The following is a 25941-nucleotide window of genomic DNA, read 5'->3' on the forward strand; positions in this document are numbered from 1 at the left end:
TCACTTTAATCTTAAGCAAGTGCCAAGTTATGTCAGTGTCAGCGTGAGAAGCAGCTCTGTCTCTCTCTTCCTTTCATTGGTGACACTGAGACACAGACAAAAGATAAGGAAGACAAAACACCCAGACATGGTTTGTGTTAGGTTGGTGAGAGTTTTTCAAAATGGCTTGGCTGCAGAAAGATAGCAATAGGATTTTTCTTCTCAGACAGGATCAAACACTAGGAAAAGAAAAGCCTTCCTCTTACCCACAGAAATCCAATACATTATTTTTCTTTAAGCTACTATTAAACATTTTATACAGGATTGCAAAAGACAAGGCAGAAGATAAAGACTGAAGATAAGGAAAAGATATGAAATGATTAAAAGTAAGGAAGTTATTTTGAGATTTAAATGTGCTGGTTAGACTCCTGCAGAAGCTGAACAGCCAGATTGCTAATAAAGATCCATCAAAAATAATGGTATACATTTCTGCTTTTTATAGTTTTAGGGCTAGAGGTTGTCTGATTCCTGCCTAAGTGGCTCCCCTGGGCACAGAAGAGAAGTGCAATCATTCCAGTTAAATAAGCTAATGTGACTTTGAAAGAACCAACCAAATGAATCTATGCATAGGTGAGTGTCTCTGCAGAGCTGCTTATAGAATAACTTTGAGCGGGAGTTAGTCTGTCTGCATTTACAGATGCTGCTGCACTGCCACGTTACCCTCGCAGACAACCACGCAGGCGCACAGCAGAGCACGCGCAGGCCCATGTGGAGATTACCCTGCAAGTTACCAAATAATTAGATGTGATGTTTAATGCTCAAGGGAGTAAAGCAGCTCATTTCTTTTTAGGCTCCCTCCTGAAGTTCTCATTGATCTATACACATTAAGCTCTGACCTTGCTGGGCAATTGATGATTTTTAACTCTGAGCATTCAAGTCTTTTACCTAGTCTTGGTTCAGAGTTTTTTTCCCATTTAACATTTACTAAAAGAAAATCCATTGTGCATTTATTTTTGGGTTGGGACTCAGACAGAAAAAAGGATGGCAGAGCCCACCTTCAGTTTTTCCAAGCTCTTTTGAAGAGACATCCAAGAAATGCTTCTGAAGACCTGCAAATGTTAACTTGACTGCTGTTACCTACTTGCTCCAGATAGTTCCCTTCACAACCATGCTCGCCTTTTAAATCAATAATAAACATTCATCCTTCAGCATCCTCCCTGCTGCTTCAGCCTTTGTGAGGAACTGAACCAACCCCAGGAATTTTCTTCTCCCCCTGAAATACACTTGAATAGACTGTGCAGAGACATCACCTGCCCCTTCCAGATTTTTTTTTTCTTGCTACTTCTGATAGTGACACAATTTTCACCATCACCAACTCACCCATGTGAGCCAGAAAGCAGCATCCTCTAGATTACCTACAAATCCTGGCTTCAGAGGGTGAGCAGCTGAGAAACCCCCAGGCAAGTGTCAGCTGGGGCAACCAGCAACTGAGCACGGTGGCTTGCCCTGAGCTTGGTATTTGGGCAGCTGGGGAGCAGTCTGCAGGGACAACGGGGAACTGAGCTGCGTAGCTCTTAGCAAACACTTCATTGCTACGCAGTTGCACAGGGAGGCCTAAGGTCTAGCTTATAAATCCCTGAGCATGGGAAGCCTGGGAGCCCCGGCCCCAGGCAAGCCTGGGCCTGAGGTGCCCTCCTGGCTTGCAGCAGGCGTTTGGTTGAAAGCAGTGCATTCCTACAGGACAACTCAATTCCAATAAAGAGTGTTTGCCAGTGCAAAGCACTTGGAAAATAACTGACTGGATCTAGAATGGACACCTTCTCTCAGTCCTACAGTGTATAAGATAAAGAGGTAGCAAGTATAAGCACACAAAGTATGGATTTACAACCAGACAACGCCGAGTTGTCTACTCTCAAAACACAAATAGCACATGGATTAAGGACATGATGATCAGAAGCGGTTCTAAAAGGCTGATCTTCATTTCTTTGTCTCAGTCATCTCTCAGGGACACACCCACCCACAACTCCACTACGTGGCAAAATTCAGCATCTTGCACCAACTGTGGCAGATCAACATGTAGTGGAAATCTGTGCAGTTGGAATCGACACCCTGATCTGCCTCTGTTGAAGGCATGGTCCCACTATTGAAACGGAAGTAACTTTTTCAAAGCTGAACGATCCTTAATTTAATTTACACATCACACAGCCACCTCCACAGAGCAAGCCTTCTACTTGTTTTTGTTTTAAATGTGAACAACACTGTTAAATATATATAACCTAGCCTATATATAACCATATTCTAGAACTTTTCAGACAAAACTATTGGCCTAATTCCTCCTCTAGCATAAACTGGCTTTAACAGAGCTGCATTAGCTTCACACTACCTAAACATCTGTCCTTGTGTGATTCAGACATTTTGAAAATGGAAATACCCCACTGTTTCTTCAAAGATTTTCTTCTCTTTCACTAAACAATAAAACCACAATAAAGGCTCATGAATGATACAGGAGGAATGAGGCATTTATTTTTTTCTTGGAGCTCAAGAGGCCACCAACAATAAGGGTACAAAGATCACATTACCCTTAGTCTCTAAAAGACACTTGGATAACTAAGAGCACCAATGTATTTATTTGTCATAAAATCATTTCTGTTATGTTTGTCTCCTTGTTTCCTTGTATTCCCCATCTGTGTGTACAGATACATCTCCTGCCTCTTGCATTAGGCTGCATAATCTTTAGAGCAGGGACCGAATTTTCATTCTGTTTATATAGTGCCTAGCACACGAAGGCTCTTGTCCATGACAGCAAGAAAGGAGGATTGGAGGTACATGGAGCCCTGAAATGGAATATCTGACAGCTCTTAGCTGCTCAAGGAGAAGAAATTAAATTGATTTTATGTAAGAGCCACTTCGAGTACAACAGCTGTATTTTGCAAAATACTGCTCTGACAGATTTCAGCCAGGCTGAAGTATGACATTCCTCTTGCCAGCCTCAGCTTGACTGTAATATGGTTGCTTTTTCCAAAACCGTGTTTGGATTAGCACTAGAGAGCAATAACTAATTACTAATAGCTTCAAAACAGAGGCCTCTGGCACTCCATTTTTAGGAGCGCCAGAGCTGGGAGCTTGTGGCATTAGCAGTGCTCACAGCAGTCCTGGAAAGGCAGGCAGTGTTGCCTCCCCTGGTCTTTTTTAATGGCTCCCTCTTGCTTACTGCCCTGCTGCTCACATCCTGTTTGTGATGAATGGTCGGTTCTCAGCAAAACCCTGCCCTGATGGCAAGCCAGTTCACTCACAGCAAGGTTCACCACAGTTATCATGTCCTAGGGACGTTCTGTGACTGCCCCAAAGCGTGACTCAGCGGGTTGCTGACCTATCACATAGTCACCACCTCACAGTGCAGGAAGTTTTGCTGAAACTACCTGGTAACTCACTGGAAACAACCGAAGGCTCCTAACAGATAATGCTTTAAATCAAAGAACGTAATCTGGATCCTGTCCAGTCACATGATTAACTGTTTACCTTTTAATTGCCTGTAATTATCGGGTAGTGGCAAGTTAATGAATTTCACAGTAAGTGTTGCATATCACTGTGTCATATAGTTGTTATTTCTGCAGCTACAACAGAGCGAAGGGTAAGAATGTGAAATTACCAATGAATGACAATTAACCTTATCCACTCAAGGTGGAAGAAATGATGACTCTGAGAGATGCATTCAGTCCCTTCCCTATCATTTGCAGATTGTCACGGCCTTTTATTTTGGAAGAAATACACCACAGAGCAATTACTCTCTGCACAGATCTTTGTGCCACCAGCCTGCTATATCTACTGATTGTCTTGGAGAGTGGGCAATTACAGAGGAGGCCAGAAGGAACAAGGACTGATTCCTCCAGATGCTCAGAAATCACAGGGGTCGCTTCTCCCTTCGTGCTGATTAATGTGGCCTCCCTGCCACATCTCGTACCAGTTCAAATGGGGGAAAGAGGATGCTGCACTGCCCCACATCTCTGTGGGCTGCTGGTGCTGGGGCTAGCAGCAGCAGAATGGGACTGGAAATGGGACTGGAGGAGCTTGGGGATAGGGCTAGGATGGCATTTTGTAACAGGAGCTTCCTTATCTTTCACAATTCTTTTGCTTCTCAGTGCCTCTTCTGGGGAGAAGTCAGAGAATAGGAAATTTTACATAATTCTTCTTAATCATCCTGCTGGCTTACAAGGAAAGATCTTCCTCTAATAAAATTCTATAGCACAGTTAGGAAAAAAAAAACCCAAACCCAAAAACCCAGGAGAAAAAATTAATTCTTGATGGAAAGAAACAGCTGTCAGAGTTGCTTCTAAACAATTTATACAGAAAATCATTTGGTGTGCTCCTCTGTAATTACACAGGACTTTTCCACAAAGCTCCCATTCACAAAACTGCATGAACTCTGCTGCCTGGGGACCCCCCCTTTCTATGGCAAGGAAAGCTGGAAGTGCCTCGGTCAGTCCCTGCACCAGAACAGCGCTGGCTGCCTGCCAGCGACCACAACCAGCTCCAGCTCACCTTTTCTACAAGCCAAAAGGTGCTTCAGAGCATCTGCATTTCCTCTCTGCAGCCCGCCTGGGCCGCAAGTGCCACAGCACAGGCTCTGCAGTCGTGCTGCTTCCCTCCTCTGCGTCCCCGCACTCTGCCACAGGCCGCTCTCAGCCTTGACCCAGTTTAGGGGCATAACCAAAGGCAGGAGGGGGAAACTGCAATCAGAGACAGTGCTGCCTTCAAGGACAGGCTTTCAGCTGTCCTCTGTGTGACCGCTGTGCTTACAACTACTTCCCTCTCTGGGTTTCTCCTTGCTGCCTAGAGGAAGAGCAAAACGGGGACAGAGGGAGCAAAAGTCAGAAGGAAACGTGAAGGAAGGGAAAAGGTGAAGATACAGGCAGTGAGATGATGAAGAGGGAGCTGTGCTATCAGCAGGCACCAAAAATCCCACATGCTGCACCACCTTTCAGCGCCACGACTGCAGTGTTACACTGCCACAGGAAAGGCTCAAAGAGCAGGAGAAGTGGCATATGGGCTGCCTCTGAAACCTCCTGGTGGGAAGCTGCTCTGCTTGCCTTGTGCTCAGCTGAAAAGCTTTTGGCAGCAGGAAGGCAGTGAAATGGTGGTATCTGGGCAAGACACTGCCTGAGCCATTCTGCACTTGCAGCTCAGAGCAGATTTCACTGCAAACCAGTGGGGACTCCTCTCCCAATTTGTGGGAAAGCCAAAGCATGCAAGACTACACAACAACCCTGCACAGCCTGCCTTCTGTTGTAGGAAAAGTGATTTTTGCTGTTTTTATTAGCCTCTTGTGAGTAGTGCCAGGTGAATCAGCACAAGCCAGAATAGGAGGTACAACAGTGACCCTGGCCACAGCACCAGCTGATGGTGCTACTTGCAGGAAAGCTACTCAGTCACGTAGAGCAAATGGTTCTACCCTTCTGTGCAGGGGCTCCCCACTGCCGTAGCTGGTAGATGGCACCCACGGCACCACTATCACTGGGGACAACTCTCAGGTCTACAGTCAGCCATAAATCACTTAGAAGTGATGGCTACTGCTTGGGAATCCCTGATGCAGAGTCCTGGGTAATTGAACAGCTGAGATTCCCAGATCAATCTAGGGACACTCAGGAAAATGAAATAATATTTACTAAATTAAGACCAGAAAGCTGATTAGATAAATTGTGCTTAGGCCTCTGATTTACAATTAAAGTGCCATTAATTTAACTTGCTTCTCTTCTTAGTCCTTTAATTCTCAAAATGAGTGTCCATATAGAGCTTTAATGAGGTTTAATTAATCTTCTTTAAAAGGTAGCTTAGATTAACTTTCTTATGTTCCCTCTGTAGACAATCCCCATATTAAAGCACCCTGCCTCAAAGGATTTGTGCACCGTGGGAACATCTCCTGTTCAGAGTTCTTCAGTGGTCAAATTTTCTATCTTTTATGTCAGTTTTAGTCTACCGGCCAAAACGGGTCCACAAAAGACATTTGTACCAACTAATGCAATTAGTTAAAAACCTTCTCCCTCTTACCCTGTGTAAATTATAGGCTCTGTAGGGACATTGTGATTCATGTTAAGAATGGTTTTACTGATTTAGCTCTATTTTATTTTCACCAGTTAAGGATTTCTCTATCTATAAACTTGTTCAGGTTTTAATAGCCTAGTTTTGTTAATGGAAGCAAACTTCAGCATAGACATATATTTTTGTAAGGACAGTTTGGTTTAGTCCAGGTTAAACATGTATCTAACTGACTTCATCTGAAACAACTCCCTCTTAGGATAAGGTGCAGTACATCACTGTGGGCTAAGGCAGTCTCAGGTGCGGTACGTAGTCGCTGTGCTGCAACTTCATGCACACCAACTCTAGCCCTGAGACAAATGCTGGGTAATTTGAAGGAGGACGAGTAAGTATTTGTCATTTACTGCAGTGCAAGAGAGCATATGGGCAGCAACTGCAGAGCACCTGATGAATGGTGACAGCGTAACCCAGGGCAGTCTAGACAACCAATGTTTGACCAAATCAGTCTGCAACTGTATCTTTGGTTAACTGACTGGTAGTCTCCACAGAGGTGACCTTTGACTTCATATAAGACTCTCTGAAAATGCACTATGAGTATATACACAAAGGGAGTTTGCACTGATGCAAATTGCCATCTAAAACAATTGTGTTTAGTTAGAAAGGACAGGGCTGTGGTTGTGGTCCCCTGAACTAGAGCACACTGCCTCTCTATTCGGAGCATGGAAAGGATGCACACTTGAAGTTTTATTCCACAGTGCGCATGAGACAGGTATATACATAGCAAAACCAAAACAACTACAACATTTTGGATTTCTTTCCTGTTTTTGCACTGCTTAAGGTTACGGAGTGGAATCGCATAGTGCTGTGGCATATGTTGACAGCCAGTTTTTAGTGAATACTCAATTTAAAAAGGAAATCAGTTCTTTTTATATGGCACTTGGCTTCCATTGGCCCTAGTTATAAGCAGGGTCCACACGAGCACAGATCTTTCAAGGTCTGTTTCACAGAAATCTTGGCTGAGATTGAGTTACTATCAAAAAGGCCATTGCCAGTCAAGCTTACAGAATGCTTAATAGCAGCCGTGCTTGCTCCCCCTGTCTCTGCACCTAGAGAAAACAGAGTTGTGGTAAGCCCTGAAGTAAGTGCCATGTGGAACAGAGCTAAAAGCATTAAGGGGAAAAATACCTCTGATGTGGTTTCCCTCCTTGACTATAAACCTACAGCTTGCAAATGGAAAATGGACAGCCACCCACAGTCACTGACTCACATCCTTACCACTTACACCGATGTGTACACCCCATTTACGGCAGGGGAACTGATATTGATTTATAGGCAAGCAAGTGAAGGCAGAACTTTGGCTAGAATGAAAAGGGTATTCAGCACCCAGCCTGGCACCAACCAGGCAAGGAAAGTGTCAGCAGAGCCGTAAGGTATGTTGAGATCTTTCTGGTTCCTTGCTATTGCACTCAGGCTACTGCTGCTCTCACTTTTCTGAACTCTCCAGTCAGTTCTCAGCTTCTTGTCTCATGCTCATTATCACAGCACATCCCAACCTGCATCACCTGCTTGAGGTAATATCCCAAGATATAGGTGAAACAATTTCAGCAATTTTCCTAATTCCATGCTGACATGATTCTCTGCACCAAGAAACCAGCACAATAATAAAAAGCATATGAAGAAAAGCAAAAGCAAATATGAAGAGTACTCCTCACTAGGAAAAATGTCAAGTTTCTCTTTCAAAAGGATCTTTTCCTTCAAAAAATGAATGCTCTGCCTTGTTAAAAATCATGGCAATACAAATTCATTCCAGGGCAATAAACTTGTGTCAATTTATGCAAGCAATCTGCTTTTACTGACGGAGACAATAAATAAGACAGAGTAAGACAGAGGCTCTTGCTTAGAAGCAAGCATCATTTTTACACCCAGAATATTCTGAAATGTAAATCTTGAGGGCCAGATTCCCAGTTTCATGTATATCAGTACAAAATAACAGAGGAATCTTCACTACATGTCAGGCACCAGTCTGGCTGTAAGATTTCTTACATGACTCCTTATTGATTTATGGGGTTAATGCAACCAACACAGAAAAAGCATCTGTTTGCCAGGAAGGAGAAAAATATATTTTTGCACAATCCAGGGTAAACACAGATTTTACATATGGTGACTTATATTTATATAGGGAGTATGATACATTTATTTTTAGGCTTCCAATTTTGCATGTCTTATAAAACCAGGAATTAAAAAGGTAAAGAAAAATTAAAAGTTTGTTGAAACCTCACGCACACACCACTTTGTCCAATCTATGCTTCAGGTTCAAGAGTCTTAATAAGACTACCTCTGAAAAGCAATCACCAAATTTGAAATCCTAGGGCCATAATAAATTGGCCTCATTTGACATGCGTTTTGCAGTGCTACATAAAAAATCTGTTGTTCCATAGACAGAACCCTGCAGTCTTCCGATAGCAAAAGGTATTTTGTTTTTAACCGTTATGCTGTCTTTGGTTTGCTGTGCGGCTGCTGAGGTAGGAAAACAGCACTCTTTGTACTTGCTTACAGCTCTTGAAACGTGCTTTTCCACCCCTTTTAAGTGTGAGGAGTTGCACACATTTAGGAACATTCTAGAGATAACAAATAGGTCCCACTGGGCAATTTTATGTATTTTTTTTGTCTCCCTTTACAAAGAGAGTCAACGGGCAAGGGAGTTCAAATGAAGCTCAAAGAAGCCAAAAAGGAAACCACAGGTTTTATTTTTCTCTTCAGAGCTGGTGTTTAGTGAGGCCTCATCCCTCAGCATGAGAGATACTGTGCTGTGCTTTTCTCTGCTTTTTAAATACCTCGGGTCACCCAGAGAGATTCTATGAACTCAAATAATCCTGATGTCAACCAAGAGATGTAGATAAACACTCTTTTATTCTTCTGTTCCGACCTTCTCAGACCTCAAGAAAGATACCTGGAGATAAGATGTTCCAGTCTCTGCAGTAAAGGGCTTCTTTCACAATATGTGATTTGGGAAATAAGTCAGATTATGTTTACCCTCTGGTGGTAGTTTTGCTGTCATTGGTTCACAGAATATAAGGGAGAAAATTCTTCTCTAATCTCTTGTTCTGTTTATCCCTCTTCCTCCCGCTTCGTAATTCCACCCAAAGGGAAAGGTCATTGAGGAGAGACTGTTGACAGCACAGTACGTGTATGTGAGCTCCTGCTTATATTTTTGTGCTGAGAAGCGGTTTTAGTTCTTCTTTTACTTCTCTCAACCATAACTTTGCTCTTTAAGTCCCTGCAAGTCAAACGAGCATCCCGGAGGCACTTTAACTTATATTGTCTATAAGCGGCCACAGAGGATAAACATTTCAGTTTGTCCTTTGCAACTGGGTCAGGCTACGCTGGCAACAGAAAGCTTGAGTGGTAGAAGCCCCTTCTTCCAGCCACTGGTAAAACTCCCACTGACTTTAAGAGCAGAAAGATTTCACTCCTTCCATCCATTCTGGGACAATGTTTCTTTCCTTAGGTAGCTAACCTGGTCATAATTAGACCAGGTTATATCACTGGGGAGATACAGAAGTGGATCTACTGGACTGGAGAACCTGAGTGCAATAATCAACCTGAGGAATAATTTCTGACCCTTTAAATGGAGGGTATCTTACAACACAGCTTCAGATAGACAATTAGCTATTACAATAGTTGTAACAGCTTTATTCCAGAAATGAAGGTTCTTCTTTCCTTCAAAGAGGGAACGCATAGAGAGGATACAAGTTTTTCCTGCTCTGCTTGTTTTATCTTTGATGTCTTAAACACAAAGAAACGGAGGTATCTGGCTCTGTGGGCAAACTGGGAGGTACGTCAGGTTGGTGATCCCTTCTATCCCAGTACATATCCTCTGACACATCACTGTATGCCAGACGACCATGTCCCAGGCTAGGGTCTTAAATAGCATACTTCCAGCAAATAGTGTACAGAGGAGAGGACGAAAGATCTGATGCAAAGAAGGAAAAACTATCACCCAAACAACTAAAGTCTGGGAATCGACTTCATTCCAGGCTGTTTTATTCCGGAGGTCTTTAGCAGGGGCTCTTTTATTCTCTTTGCAGGGCCTCAGGTACAGTGTGACCCCCTGAGCAAGCAACAAATGTGTGTAACTTGCAACGGCTCTGTACTCTCACACGAGTCAATGAAATTACAAACATGCTGAAGCCAATTAAACTACTTATGTTCAGGTAAAATGTGTGCTTACTGTGCTTTGTTGGATCAGCACCTACCTCCTGAATAAAGTTCAAGGATCGTTACAGCTTCTGTTTCCTCTTCAGAAAGCCTCTTTCTCCTCCATAAGGAAAGCATCTTCTCCTGACTAACTGACAGAATTCTACCCTACACCATGACAAGCTAATACATGATTAATACCAGCTGTACCCTGCATTAGTTACAAAATCTACTGCTTCTTTAATCCAGCCTAATGGTACAGACTGGTGCATGTCAGCATGTGCCTTTGTCAAGCAGTGACCTTCAGCTGACATTACAGCTGCTGTGTGGAATCATATGACCTACATTTTGATTATGTAACAGCTGCATAAAGCTGTCAAGGACAGATGTAGGGCAACTTAGTGTCAGGTTCAACACTTCATCAAGGGTTGACACAACTAGATTCATGTTCTAGCCATGGGAATCTACTGCAATGTCACTGAGTTTGTTATGGAAGAGATATCCACGGTAGACAGAAATATGGATCAGACAATGCCCACACCAAGACATCTCTCAGTTTGGGAAACCCACACGCACAAGATCATCATGTGCTTTCTGGATAGCTGAATTGCTCTCTCTGTTCTAGCCCTATTCATATACTGACTTAATCTGTCTCAAGGAAATTCCATTATTACACCACAAATGTATAAATTTTGCTTTTGTTTAATCTGACATTTAAGTTTGGGAAAAAGTCTTAGCTATGAAATCCAATTAATTGACTAACACTACTGCGTATGTAAATAGCTCATTCCCAGACCATTTTCTGACCCTCTACTGTAATTTCCATTAGATTTTAAACCACAAGCTTGGCAGAGCTATTGCCAAGAAAGGACTTTCATCATCAGTTCCCCACCATACAACTGCAGGTAACATATGCAGAAATAAACACCCGGGGCAAACTGCCTCTCTCTTTATTATTGATTTCCATCAGCAGTCTTGCAATGAGAATGGATTTGTCCTTTCACCCTAATCTGGCATCCACCTTGTTAACACATCTGGTTGTTGAAGAAAGCAGATTTGCCATGAAATTGTTTGTTGTAGAAACTGATCCTGGCAAGTGGCTCCACATCAGCTCCTATGAACTTTCTAAATCAGCACATAATTTAATTCCCAGCCTACCACTGAATTCACCGGAAACAGGATCCTGACCATAGCTAATGTAGATTCTTTAAAGAAGAAAGTTTAAACAAGCAAAGAAACCTCCACCACCAAAAAAAAAAAAAAAAGCAGATCTGTCAGCAGCAACGCTTCTGAAGCCTGGTTTCCAACGAGCAAATTACCTAAGTATCCAAGAAGGGATGAGGTCTGATAGGCAACCTTCCTGTGATTACAGTTTTCATGATGGTGCTCTCGTGGAATCTCTGGTGTCTATTAACACAGTTTAGTTCACAGCTCAATTATGTGAATTCTTTGATGTCTCATTATGCAGTTAAGCCCATGCTCCATTTTTTCCCTGAGGCTCCTCTCCTCTCTCCAGACACTAATTTCCATGAAACTCACAGGAACTTAATATCTCTGAGATAGCCGTCATTGTGCCACAATCAGCCAGAAGTTTCAAGAAGCATTTGGGGAGAGGGAGGCTAGGGAGAAGGGAGATAAGGGGCAAGCAGGCAGTGCTATTGCATAAGTATCTTTTCTGAGAAAACTAGCTTAAACACACCATTATACACCCCAACATATGTGCACTGTGATAGCAAGGGTGAACTATCATTTCTTGATCCAGCAGAGATAATCTTATTCCTTGCTCCATTTTCATCACTGGCCTTTAGATTATCCAGCCCTTTAAAATTAATCCAGACACAGTACTACTTTGTATGATGATGATAAGCAAAGAATAATTTTAAGTGTGAGAAACTATATTCTTTTATTTGCTCTGTATGTGTTTGTTTATAAAAAAATCACCACTCAGGAAACTCTCAGCTTTCCTCACTCCCTAAGAATTCCACTCCTGGCTCTCTCCCTCCCTCTGCTTCATCCCCCTTCTCCTCAACACAAACTCATGCTTTTCTTTAATTACGAAAATATTTTCTTAAATGTGCTTTCTGCCTGCATTTCCTCCTTTTGTTTCTCCTCACTCCTATTAAACAATCTAACACTGAAAGAAAATATCAGCATCTGATCTTATATGTTTTTATATCAATATTTTTGATAGAATTTGGTCGCAGTGACCAAATATGATTATGATACAACCACAAATTGCATATTCATTTTGCTGCCTACACCAGAAGTGAATCTTCATATCCAAAATCACTAGTGCAGCAACACACAACATTTAATGGAAGTCAGGTTATTACCACATAGATTGGCCTGTTTGCAAAACTATTTTGCCGCCCACAGTTGCAAAAGCAGTCTTTACTCTCAGATCCCCTTGATCTTAAGGCGTGCAATCTGACACTCTACAGACCCTATTTCTAGATATGATGGGGACGACATTTAATTGCATGGAAGACCTGGCGTTCCAGATGAGAAGTTTCCAAAAGGGGCTGAAAATCAGAGGTCACTTTAGAAGACTTGAGCAATACAGTAGGGAAAGACAGATAAAGAAAACAACCTGATAAAAATAACAAATTTACCTGGAGTATTAACAGCATCTGAATAATAGAAGGTGGAACTCTGGCTCTGGAACGTGATAATGCATCATCCAGTTTGATATTGAGGGTAATAATATTCCTAAAGTGCAGAAGAGCCAGCTGTCGAACGGAGGGCTCCTTCCCCTTAGAAACAGAAACACAACAAAATGGATTATGAGCTGTGTAAAAATGAGTGTCAAAATCCTCAGTCAAAATTCTTTCCTCCACTTCTGAAGGATTACCAGAATAGTAAGTATGAGTGCAAAGCAGAGGAAATATGACAAAGCACACAAAACAACCCACAAACATTCACAGTGAATTTGTTTGATTTGACAACACTGAATGCTACGGACAATGATCGAGTACATATTTACCAAGCAAAACTAATCCTGGCTATGAAGACAATGGGGGGCTGAAGGGGAATCTTAACTGAGTGCAGAATATGCTAGAATATTTTGATACTTCAAAAGCAACGAAATGTATAGTAAATCAAAAAAGGTAGGGTTGAATTTCCATTATATCTCAAGATTTCAAGGAGTGGCTGGGAATTTGCTCTTTGAATTGTGTTGGGAATCCTGGCCTCAGCCTGCCTGTGGATCTTCCTTCTCTCCAGAGTTTGGGAAACTTCAATATGAGGCAAGAACAGAGCTGAAGTTTCATATTGCATTTTCAAAGACATCTTTTTGCAGTATAAGAATCACATCTCACTGAAAAAAGTCTCATCTGAAGAACATGACGCTAGCTCTGCCTGCAGAGATTAACACCACTTGCCTTATGTCTGTTGTGGAGCTGTAAAACTGTTCCAGTTGCTGGGATAAGGGCTTATTCCTGGGATATATGTGGCTGTAAATATATATTCTTGCCTGCATTTCTGAGTGCTGCCAGCCAAATATTTACCCTCCTGGAAGGTCTGGTATTCAGCTAGTGTTGACTTATCTTAATTTGGAATAAAGAAGACCAACACTCCCACCATTTCTTTTCGCTTTGTGTAATTATTTATACTGAAGTAAAGAAGGCCCCAAATCTGCTTAAACTAGTAATGAATGGTATTTCCAAGAGCATATAAGCACAAACTGGACTTTTGGGACTAACCTTAGAACATAAGGCACCCAGATCCATTTGAAATTACATAGGGCTTGGGGTTCTTACTCCCTTGAAAATTCAAGCTATTATTTCCACTTGAAAGATGAGGAGACTTGTGTTACTAAATTATTTTCAAAGGCCTCAGAAACATGACAGTGAAAAGAGGTATTTGGTGCAATTTTCAAAAACATCTAAGTGAGTTCTAACTCAGTTAAGTGTTTTTGAAAATCATGCTGAGAGTCTACCTATATCATTAGGTAGACTGGAATTTAGATTACGTGGCACTTACAAAAATCTAACCTGGTGTTCTAATAGGCTTTCAATATCATCCTCTTTCTACTGTTTTAAATGACACGACACAAGTCAATGGGTGATCCAGTCCTGCATGTCTTTAGTTCTCTTCTCTTTTAGAATCACATTTTTTGTAAATCTGCAACTTTTTCACAGAATTAAGATCTCATGCCTGCAATTAATTGCAGATACAAATGATATCGGTAACAACTGGACAATCATTTTAGGCATAAAGTTCACTTGGAAAAATGCGAGAGAATGTTTACAAAGTTTCCCCAGATATATTTAGGCACCTAACTCCCACTGAAATCAGTAGGCATCTAGGACCAGCTCCACAAGCCTGATTAGATATCTATCTGCTACAGATTTCATTGGGACTTAAGTGATAAACAACACTTTTCTGAATGTAGGCCTTCACTAAACTAGAAGATTGAGCCTTCATCCAAATCAGATGAAGTACCTATAGTGGTACTTGGGTTTAAAATTACTTGGAGTCAAATTCTATGCAAATGTAAATTGGTCCAATTCCACTGACTATTGTTGTCCTTGTATCCATTTACAGTAGCAGAGAATTTGACCTCAGCAATAAAACCCCTTTTCAAAAGTCAATATACTTCAGAAAGAAAAAATTCACATGGCAGATAAGGAAATGCATATGCTGAAGTCAACATAGCTGCACTTATTTCACTGTGTGCCTGTTTGAGTTTATTGTTCATATCCTTTTTTTTCCTTTTATCATGAGTTGACATAAGGACTATGCATCCTCCCTTCATGCCCCTTCATCTTTTTCACCCAAGCACTTCCAAGCCCAGTTTCCATAATTAACTTATTTGCATGACATGACTATACAGAAAGGCAACACTGGGAAGTTGGCCCAAGGAGAGAGAGTTAAAGATTGCATCAATCTGTTGATGAACCAGTAAAGTTGCTTTTTCCAGTTTTTCAAGATTCTGTAGTAACAGAGTGATTTTCACCTGCACAGGATAGAAAATAGCCTGAAGCATGGGCAGGACATCACTGAAGAAAAAATCCCAGGTTTCAGCTAAGGTATCCAGTAGTTTCTGCCCTGCAAAAACACAAGACAAACTAGTGATCTGTTTAGGTTATAATCAGTTAACTGCAAAGACTAAGAAACACAGGAAACGATATGAATCTGCTAGCTATTCACAAAGATGAATCATTTACCGGATACTTTTAGTAGTATGGAATTTGTATTCCTTTCAGTATATCAGATCATTCAGTATTTGTGTCTTTAAGATGACACATCTAATGTTCGTAGCAGACTCAGAGACTTTGAGGTTAAAGCTTACCCAGAAAAATCCTGCAAAAAATAAGCAGTAATAGCCCAGATGATTACCTCGTCCTCTTCTTGCTCTAATACTACTGGACAAGACTGCCAAGGAGAGCAGCAGGAGGCGGATGCAGAAAATTAAATGTGGATGCATCTCTCCATAGAGATCTCTGCCACATTGCTCCACTCTGCCCTCCAGGCAGGAAGGGAGCAGGGCAAACCTGTCTCTGCTGGAAGGCTTGCACAAAGCCCCTCCAATCTATCTCCCAGCTTCCCTGTATCTTCCCTTCCATAGAAAACCTCATCCAAGATCTGTGGAAGAAGAGAATGGTGCTGCAGGCTCTGCTTTTTCCTGTCACTAGATGCAGTGAAAACCTGCTGATGACTTAGTTCTCCTTGGTCCTCGCAGCAGGGCCAGCACCTCTCTATTGCCCTTCCCCAGCTGCAGCCACCTGGAAGCCTCCACAGGTTCCTGGCAATCAGAGAAGCTCTGGCCAAGCCCTTACAACCAAGCTGGACACCAAGTCCCTCAGAGAACATTTTATAAAACAGAGACAAATGCAGGAGCTGGAGATCTAAGGGAGAGGAATTTGGGCTGAATAGCTGAATGCTGGCTTCAAACCCCTGCTCCCCCAGCTGGCCTGGGTGACTTGGGCAAGGTATTTACTGTCCCTGTGCACCTAACCTGACTGCGAATGGGGAAATTTCCACTACGCCTCCACCAGCAGCTATTATGGAGATAAATACATGAGGCATTCCAATAAGACAGTATGGCTTATCAAGAAGCAAATTCAATACCAATCAGTCAAGATTACTACTGGTATCAGAATCAAATATTATCCTTAATATTTGTATTGTAGCATTACTTAGGGCCCCAGTCAGGGAGCAATTTTCCTAGTATTGCACACACATCAAGAAATAGACTTTGCAAGAAAGCAGCTATAATCAAAGTTAGTCAAGTACCGATCTTTATTACAGGATACTTGATCTTGCTGCATTTTTTAAGTGGATGACAAATAGCACCAGCTTTGGCATATCTGCAACTCCTGAATTATTCTTGGGTCGATGGCTTTAAATGCTTTCAGTGACAAATCTGAATCACCATGCTATACTGCAGCTGCTGGCTTGTGAACTATTCCAAGATCGTTGCTTCTGCATCATCAGACTGGGATCCTCCCTGTCTTACATACTCATGTGCAAGACTGAAAAATATGTTCTAAGTTTCAATTTTTTTTAATTTGTCTTATATTAGTTCTAGTGAAACACAGCAGGGAACTGGGTCCAAAATTTCCTAGCAGTAGTAGTAGCAATAATAATATTAAATACTGTTGCATTTATGGTCAATATACTAAAGTGTTTCGAGGATAGAAATCCTGCTCACAAAGAAGAACTCTAACCATTCTAAACCTTGAGGGCAGAATTTTAAAAAGAGTTAAATAGATTAGTTACCCATATGTTAAAGTTAAATGGAAAACAAGCCTTTAAAAATATTTGGCTCCAAACGTGGGTGCTGAACGCTTAGAATTTTGGTCCTTCTGAAATTTTGCTCTTAGAATTGCATGAAGTCAAATTGTCCTGTTGTGATAAATATGCCTTTACTGTAGCACATTCCTTTCATCTTGTGGGCAGTTTGTTTTGTAAAGTGACAAATTTCTGTGCAGCAGCTTAGAAAGGTTGCCCAGTTAACTGCTTTTTGCCAGGCGGGCCTTTTAGTGTGGGCTGTGCAAGAATTCCTATAGGTTGTTGATGATTAGCATCTTTCACACAGAGGAATGTGACTTCTGTGTCCTTTCAAGAATATGTTTGTTTTACTGTCAGGCAAAGATCCCTACATTTACCATAAGTATGTATTGGATTCAAGGAAGCTGGGTTCATCTAAACGCTTATTTAAATGAAGCACAATACAGTCACTTTTGGATGACATAAAAATCCACAGTGCTTTTCAGTTTCACAGTGCTTTTAACAGTTAGTCGAAACTTCTGAAAAAAAAAATCATTCTCTTTCAAAACAAAAGTTAAAATTTTCAAAAGTTCTTGCAGAACAAAACCCCTCCAAACCGTGCTCTGAAATGATCTTTGTTCCCCTGTGAAAGCTCCAACACCAACCATCAGATCAGGGACAACGTGAGATTTGAGGATGGGATGGCTTCTGCAGAACCAGGAGGGGAGCCCTGCTTGGACAGGAGTTCCCAGGATTTCCATGCTCCCAACTCTGCTGCAGTATTTTGGGAGTCCAAATTATGGGGCCACCAAGTACAGGAGGGACCCTGGAGCTGTGGTACCTTTGCAGCCAGGAAACCCTACCTCCAGCCGCAGAGACTCACATCCACCAGCCACTCATCAGGCAAGTTATCAGAAAGCATTCTGGCAGAAAAATGCCTGAATTTGAATCCTAAATTACAGCCATCTTTCTAAAACTTTCCAGTTTAGGTGAGTTGAGACTTGTAAGGAAGCACTTAGAAAATACATGACCAATTTAATCGTCACATCACCAGCATTTCTGACCATATTTTAAGGGGACGCCATAAAATGATACACTGAATTCAAAACCAAAATAAGCTTAACAGTTTGCTGAAACTTTGTATTTGCTAAACATGCTCCTATATTTGAAAGTCTCTTAGTGGCCTTACATTTCAGTGGCCTTACAGTTTTTCTTCTCAGCTTTGATTTCAAATATCAGTGATAGTATTTTGATTTGCAAGCTAGTAAAAACGGAAGAAAAAGGGATAGGAATTTAGTGCTTTACTGGATCTAATTTGTCAATATGATACTTAAAAAACAACTTCCTTTGTGATTTACAAAGCAGTTGTGAAGGTCTTGAAATCTTTACAGCTCAGCTCCCCTTGCGCTCTCCAAACTGTTATTTTATATAATTGAGGAACTCTGTATTCAACTTAGAAGTGTTTGAGTACTTGAAATGTGAAATTTGTTCTCTTTTTGCTTTGTTCAGGGCTATCTTCTTTTCATCAAAAAACGTGGGTCCCATAGCACCATCTTAATCCAATCAACTGTACTGTCAGTAATGAAAGGTCACATTTAAGATTTACAGATAGCTGTAACTAATGGAAATGGTTGTCTCCAGGCTACTGCTAAAACAGTATATTTAGACTAAGTGGTATTATGACTGTGGCCCTGGAAGCTAAAGGAAAGCTACATTTCTTCAAAATCATCTCAGACTCCCTAAAGATCCTCAGATTATTTACACACACAATAATCTTATAAAATATTCAGAAATCTTTTTGCTCTCTGATGACGCATACCTACATCTAGGACAAAATAGTATATTTAATAGCACATCTAAATGCTGCACAACAGCACAGGACATGAAATGAGGGTGATTGCCACGTTGGAAGCTAGTCAAGCAGAATGAATTTGCCCATATTAAATTTCTACTTATGTATTGGCTTTAGCACTTTTGGACAGTACTTTCTGCATTTAGACAGACTCATTAAAAAACTAATCTGGCTTAGTGTTTTTTGCAGCATTTACACTAACAAGGAGGGGAATGAGTGGACCAACAAGAATATATTCAATGACTAGCGATAATTGTATCAGTCCGGAGTAATTCTAATGGACACATTTCTCTAGATATGCATAGATATCTATTCTCTAGATATGCACAGATAAGTAAAAAAACAGAAAGTGATCTACACTCTCAACTTCAGCCCCTGCATCTCCATTTATTTATTTTTAATTTGGACTTTGCTATTTCAAATATAAAAAGAATTTTCTTGATGCTTACTTCCATAAGGTGACACCTCCATAAGGTGCAGACTGACAAATGGAGCCTTGGCAGTGAAACAAGACATTTTCTGACCTCATTGTGTGCAGGAATCCAGAATAACGCTAAAAACAACGAGCAGCATTATTCTGGACTTAACCAGACACTTCATCTAACTGGGATCTCAGCGTTCCGATTTTTGTTAATTAAGATAGCTCGCTCTATTCTTCCACTTTTCCTTAATACTGAGCAGGCTATAATTGAAGCTAAAGAAAGCATCCAAGCTGGAGGCAATTTTTCCTTTATTCCTTAGCTGCTGCACTAAGCAATCACCTCTCCTCAAAGAAAGCCAAAGGAGATAATTTTTCCTTTATTCCCTAGCTGCTGCTCTAAGCAATCACCTCTCCTTGATGAAAGCCAATGGGAACATTAAGGCAGGATAGAACAATAGATTGCATGAATAAATTGATATAATTAATCCATAATCCAGGGAAGTTAGTGAAAACAATGTCACTGCCTTCAGAATGCTTTTGCATTCTGTCACTCCTGTGACAGACATAGATAGCCATGCTAAAATCCAAATTACCTTCATAAAACCGGATCTTGTCCCTTAGGATCACCATGCCTTTTGTAAGCAGCTGATTCTGTAAATAAAATATAGACTACCTTTACTCAATTCTATACTTCCCTGTAGCCATCATATTTAACATTTCATTCTTTCTTAACTTTCAGAAATAGAGGTCCTCCATTTTAATGATCAGTCATCAAAGGACTTTTCCTCCCCCATCCATCATGCTTAAATCCCTTGGGACACTTGTGAAAGGATGATATAATTGCCTACCACTTCCAGAATACAGCCCCTGTTCTGTGCTGTACAGAGGGCTTAACAGCCTTCAAATGATTGACCCGTACAGCATGTAGTCAGTCTTAGATGAGTAGAAAGAACACTGTATTTTAATAGACAATGTTTACTTACTACTAAATGGCTTTCCTATTTACTATACTACAATGAACTTAACAGGTTTATTCAGTAGCTTAAATTTTAAAGCTGAAATAAAATGTCCGGAGCCTATTGAAAGACAGCAATTTCATACAAAAACCCACTGGCTGCATAAATCTATTCCACTACTTGAGTTTTCACTATCTAACTATGTACATATATACATATATATAAAAAAATATATATCCATATCTCATTAGTCCATAAATGACACACAGGGCCTAATCCAGAACACAGAAAAATCAGTGGAAATCTTTGACTGATTTCAAAGGGCTCCAGATCAGCATTTAGACTGGGTGAAACAATTTTGCTCATAGCATATTAAAAAAAATGAATTAAATGAAAGAAAACACATGCCTACCTGTAGATATTCAGTGAAAAAGGATCCCAGTTCTGTTTTCAATAATTGCCTATATTGAAAAGAATAAGAAAAGGATCTATGTAATCAACAAATAGTATTAACGGTGGAGCACATGGAAAAGGGGAAGTCAGCAATAGCAGAATATTTTCATATGAGTATAGCCTGTCAATAATGCATAACCAGAAACATAACAAACTGGGTTAAGAATACTAAGCATCTCAGCCAGCATTTCTATGTGTGGAAAAATATCTGCTATGCTTTAGACAGTTCAGTTACTCAAATACGCATGAGCAGAAATTGAGATTTGACAAAGACAAAACAGGATGCAGTCCATTCTACTTCTAACGTTTTCAAAAATACTAGTTATTCTACTTCTGTGCCAGTGTTTAACTGGTGCCTTGCGCTCCAAATGTGGGAGAGCTCTTTGCACCGTATGCCAATACGTGGGGCTGTGCAAAAAAATGAGCAAGCAGCTTGTCTTAAATGTGTCCAGAGGTGAATAATCTCTGGCTCAAATAACTTTAAAAAAGATCTGCGACAACGTATAGAGAAACCTGAAATATGATGGTATTTCGTGGATTTTGTCGCAGACCTGAACCTTGGCCAGTTTTCATGGAAAAGGGTCACAGTCTTCCAGCCAGAATCTGAACCAGCTGAAGTTTTGTATGGTTTTAGTGAAAAAGCAAGTAGAAATTTACAGTTTAGCTCTGTATTTCATGATTCCTCTGCACTAAAACCAAAAACTAATCTGAGAGCAACCCACAAGCAACAAAATTTCAACAATCCTCAAATTCAGAAACTGAATTCAACCAGATTTGCAAGCCCTAACAGTGCACCTAGACAAAACTCACTGCAGTGCTCAAGAGCTGTATGTCAATTAAATCTCCCATGTTGGATGCTAGATGTTTAGCACTTCTCTGCACTTAGGTCATTATTTATGTGCCTAAATGAGAGCTCAGAACTTATAAAAATCCAGCCTCGGCTGGGTTTTCTGAATACTTGCACATCTGGCCTGGAGCTCTTTTTAAAACCTGTCTCTTTGCAACCATCTCAAGTACCTGGAGGAAATGAGCAAAATTCTGTTTAAAAGTTATTAAAATTCTGTTTAAAAACTATTTAATCTAAATCTAGAATCTATTTATTAAATCTAAAATCTATTTAAAATCTATTCATATTTAAAATGCATGTGTCTATTTATCTATTTAAAATCTATTTAAGATCCAGTTCAATTAGGCAACCAAATGTTGTGATCACTTGTGTAGTTATGTCAACTATATATTTGGTGTATGCTATCATCTATCCCTTAGGGTTACGTCTTTCAACTAAAAAATAACTAATTAATCATATTATTTAACTAGTAAGCAAATACATGCCTAGTTTCCAAAGCCCAGCATATCCCTATGCTTCCTGGAAAAAATCCACAGGAGCTGGAGTCTGACATTTAAAACATCACAAGATTCAGCATAGCCTCTTGAGATCTTCTGACAGTTCAGGGCAAGGAGAAAAAGGCCACTCTTTAGGAGGCCAAAATACAATATCTCATTCATTTACAGTTAAGGACATGTCCTCACCGATGCCATAGCACCCTGCGGAACTGCTCGAGGCACAAATGAAATAGGAAGTAAACACAAGGAAAGGGGTTTTCAGATGCTGCTAAGCATCAAAATCCTTTTTCTGCTATAAACCTGCTTAATTCAGACATACTCTATCAGTAACTATTGAGGGACAAAAATTTTGCAAGCCAGCTCAGGGCTGAGCTATAGGCCTCTCATATCCATGCAGGGCCACTGCACGGTGAGACCCCTCAGCAGGCTGGTGCAGCACTTGGGAGAGGACAACCCTCGCAGTGGCCTCAGGGACCAAGCCCAGCAGCCTGGAGCCCCAGACTCAGCCATACCCATCAACAGTCCCTTGAATTAAAATCTTCTTAACCCCACAGAGATCAATAAACTCTTAAAGCCCTATGGGTGCTCAGGAGCCTCTACTTCACGGAGTAAAAGGGTGTATAGCCTGATCTTGCCATGCTCACTCACAGTAGGAACCCAGTAGCAAACCCAAGTCGCGGGCTTTTTCTTCTGCGTCACAAGTGATGGCACTAAAGCTTTTTCTTCCTTTGAACTCTGAGGGATAAACCTAGTTCTAGGTAAAATGGCAAAAAAGTTGCTGTTTTAAAATCTCCTATCATAGAAACAATTTGATCCTGGAGCTCTCTTTGTGCCACTGTTTCAAAAGAAGGATACTAACGATACTTTATGCTCTCAGGCTCTGCTTAAGTTTCTACCCTGTCCTCAAGTTAAGAACTCTTTGAAGCCTAGGCCTGGATTCCTCTTAGACTTTAGCCAGTGGTTTGCAAATACCTTCCCTTTCTGTATGTACTTCAGATTCTACTGCTAATTCCCAGCATTTACAGCTGGAAATACAAAATGAGGTTCTGTTTATCCACTAACTATCCCTCTGATAAATCAAAAGCCCACCACATTTCCATTTTTCAGCTGTGAATGAACTTAACACCAAGCTTGTAGTTAATTATATGCACTGGACTGCATCACACCAAGCAGCAGTACAGATACATCAGCATCACTGTTTACAGGGTAGAAGAACTGACAGTGCAATTAATGCCTCTTGCTCTTTGAATCCCTAATAATACAGATACTTCACGCTATCTTAATTAATTTCTAGTGAAATAGTGAGGCCCTCGGGCCACATTAAAACACCAGTGTTTTTTTGTTCTCAGTACCCATATTCACAACAAAACTGGATCCAATACAGTGCTTGCTTATCTTTTTTTTCATCCTTGTCTAATTTCTTTTAACAAAAACCAGTTGTCTTGTCATCTATCCAGTCCTCAATAATTCTGATTACTGAATAAGCTTCTCTAGATATGCAGATATCGGTGGTGGAATCCAGGTGAAAATCTGATTAGAACTAAAAGAGATTCCTGTTCTGATAGGACACCAGGTTTTAAGTGCATCTGATTTTGCTGACAGTCACTTTACACTCTTATGAAGCTTGTATCTCATTGATATCAGGTCTTCATTGCCTATTTAATGACTTTATAAATTAAGATGATAATATAAACTCACATAAAACATGCTAAAGTAGCTCCTGACTTTTTTGTATCTTCCTGTTGCTGCTTCTTTGCTTCATTTTGAAATTAACTCTTGCAACATTATTCAGAATGGAAAGTCTAGCACTGCATATATCTGACATGAACTTTATTAGCTATTAGATTATGAAGCAAAATGAAAAGAAGGGTTTTACTGGGATTGAACTCTTGCTACAAAAGAGGAAATGCCAATAAAATGTGCTTTGTTTGCATCAAGCCAGTATCCTGAAACTCAGAAGAGAGGCAGCTATAAATATGTATTAGCCTTAATACAGGACATCCTGCTTCCTCCGTGTTTCCCTATCCTGCTTTTTCTTCCTTGATTTTCAAGTGGTGTAAATAAATTCTTTAAAGTGACATATAGTGCATGAAATGAAAAAGTCACCCTCATCCCCACTACAAGATTATTACTACAACACACACAAACCAATAGAAGTACTAAACAGAAAGTATATGTAGATTGTTTTTTTATTATCTGACCTCTGAATTAGCTGCATAGTAAAAGAAGAAAACATTACAAACATTAATTATAAACTCCTTCTTGGCCAATACCCAATTAAAATACATGGTAAGGGTTCAGGAGAAGTTACATACAGGACAAACACCGGTGATAATCTCGGTTACCAGAGTATCTTCTCTCCTCACCGCCTTACTGCACTCCATTAGCTTTAGCACAGTTATTCAGGATTTATAGCAATATGAAAGAGACTGAAATCACACACTCATTTTTACTGGTAGTAGGGCTTCCCAAACTGTATGTAACCCCATATTTAAAGCCACTTGCTAATGCTAGAGTTATACAAGAATGGTGTCAAGGGGCATTGGTGTAAATGAGACTGGGTTATTTTTGTTCTATACTGCAGCATTCAGGATATTATGATGAATTCCAAACACAGTGGATTATTACATTTTTGATATATGTTTGCAATTTTAGCTATAACTACTTACACTTCAGTCCCACTAACGCCTTTCTTCCCCTTCTGTCTCTGTGTTTGCTGTGCACTGCATTTTGTGACCTCCTAACAATATCTCTCCTGTGCAAGAGGACCCAAATTAAAACTCTGAATCAGACTATGGAAATTATTTGTCTTAGATGAGGGGGAATCACCTGCTCTTTCCTTACTGAAAAGATGGTGGAACAAAGAGATGGCTCACAGGAGAAGAGAAGGTCACATAGTGGAGATGAGCAGAAATGAGTAAGGTAGGACCTATTCAGGGTATCACTATTGCTGTCTTAGTTCTGGCCAGTTCATTTTGGTTCTGTCGTTTCTATTGTTACAGAAATTTTGGAGTTGGATAATTTACAGATCATGGGATCAAAGCAAAAAAAAAAAAAAAATCCCTTATATACATTCTTACTCTTGCAGAGTAGACAGTGATCTCATTACAGCAGTGCTATATTAAAAGAGGAATCACATAAACACATTGTACGGCATACGTTTATTTTCTGTCTCCCCTGAGGAAAGAGCGGAAGAACAGATCAAATGTTTAGAGATGAGTGACACCTGTGCTTTTATAAGCCAAAACTAAAGCAGAAGGAAATGGTCATGCATACATTTGTATCCTCTGATGATTTAATAAATAATCAGTGCATAAATAATCAGAGTACAAAGCCAGTAGATGTATGTTCAGAAAAGGAAACCATATATGTAAGTATTTGTTTGTACATGTGCCTGACAAAGAGTAGTTGAATATACGTTAACATTGATGAGTCAAAGTGAAGATGCACAAATATTGCAGACATAACATTATTGCTGAAATATTAACATTTGATCTGTGAGTCAACTTAGATATTCAAGGTTTAGTTATGAAAAGTATCCCAGAATCTGTTTTAGTTAAACTGATAAAACAAAATAACTTCTTTTACTGTCCTGTAACTGTGGAAAAAAGTTATCAGTATCAGCCATTTACCCAAACATTTCCACACTCAAATTTTGCTCAGTGGAAATAATGGATATATGTTTCTTTTTATGTACTTGCTGGAAACATGCATCTAAAATAATCAGAGGGCAAATACAGATTGTTCCACTTCTGAAGTCATATTTATGAATCTGATATTTTTGCATTAAATAATAACATTAATCCAAAGAAACGATTTTGAATACAATAGCAACAGCAGTAACCCAGGTATTTTTGATATCTGTGAGATCAGTAATTTCTTTGTTATGTTTTGAATTGAATTGAAGTGAGGAAAAAAGGGCTTCAGGTGTAAATAATCAGGAGTACTTAAAAAGGTTAATGCCTGCGGTCAACCATAAAATATAGCAAGCA

The 25941-nt window shown here is 40.2% G+C and overlaps 1 protein-coding gene across 5 annotated transcripts in view; it reads right to left on the minus strand.

Annotated features, from left to right (window-relative positions):
- PRR5 (proline rich 5) overlaps positions 1-25941 on the minus strand; it is a 94859-nt gene that overhangs the window by 16510 nt on the left and 52408 nt on the right. For all 5 annotated transcript variants that reach the window (XM_067305358.1, XM_067305349.1, XM_067305342.1 and 2 more), the window contains 4 exons: positions 20565-20613; positions 19790-19847; positions 15167-15258; positions 12822-12962 (listed from right to left, as the gene is read on the minus strand). In XM_067305358.1, the coding sequence (XP_067161459.1) occupies positions 12822-12962; positions 15167-15258; positions 19790-19847; positions 20565-20613 (340 nt within the window). The remainder of the gene's footprint in view (positions 1-12821; positions 12963-15166; positions 15259-19789; positions 19848-20564; positions 20614-25941) is intronic.

Source organism: Apteryx mantelli, chromosome 1 (assembly GCF_036417845.1).
Source record: "Apteryx mantelli isolate bAptMan1 chromosome 1, bAptMan1.hap1, whole genome shotgun sequence".
Classification (NCBI taxonomy): Eukaryota; Metazoa; Chordata; class Aves; order Apterygiformes; family Apterygidae; genus Apteryx; species Apteryx mantelli.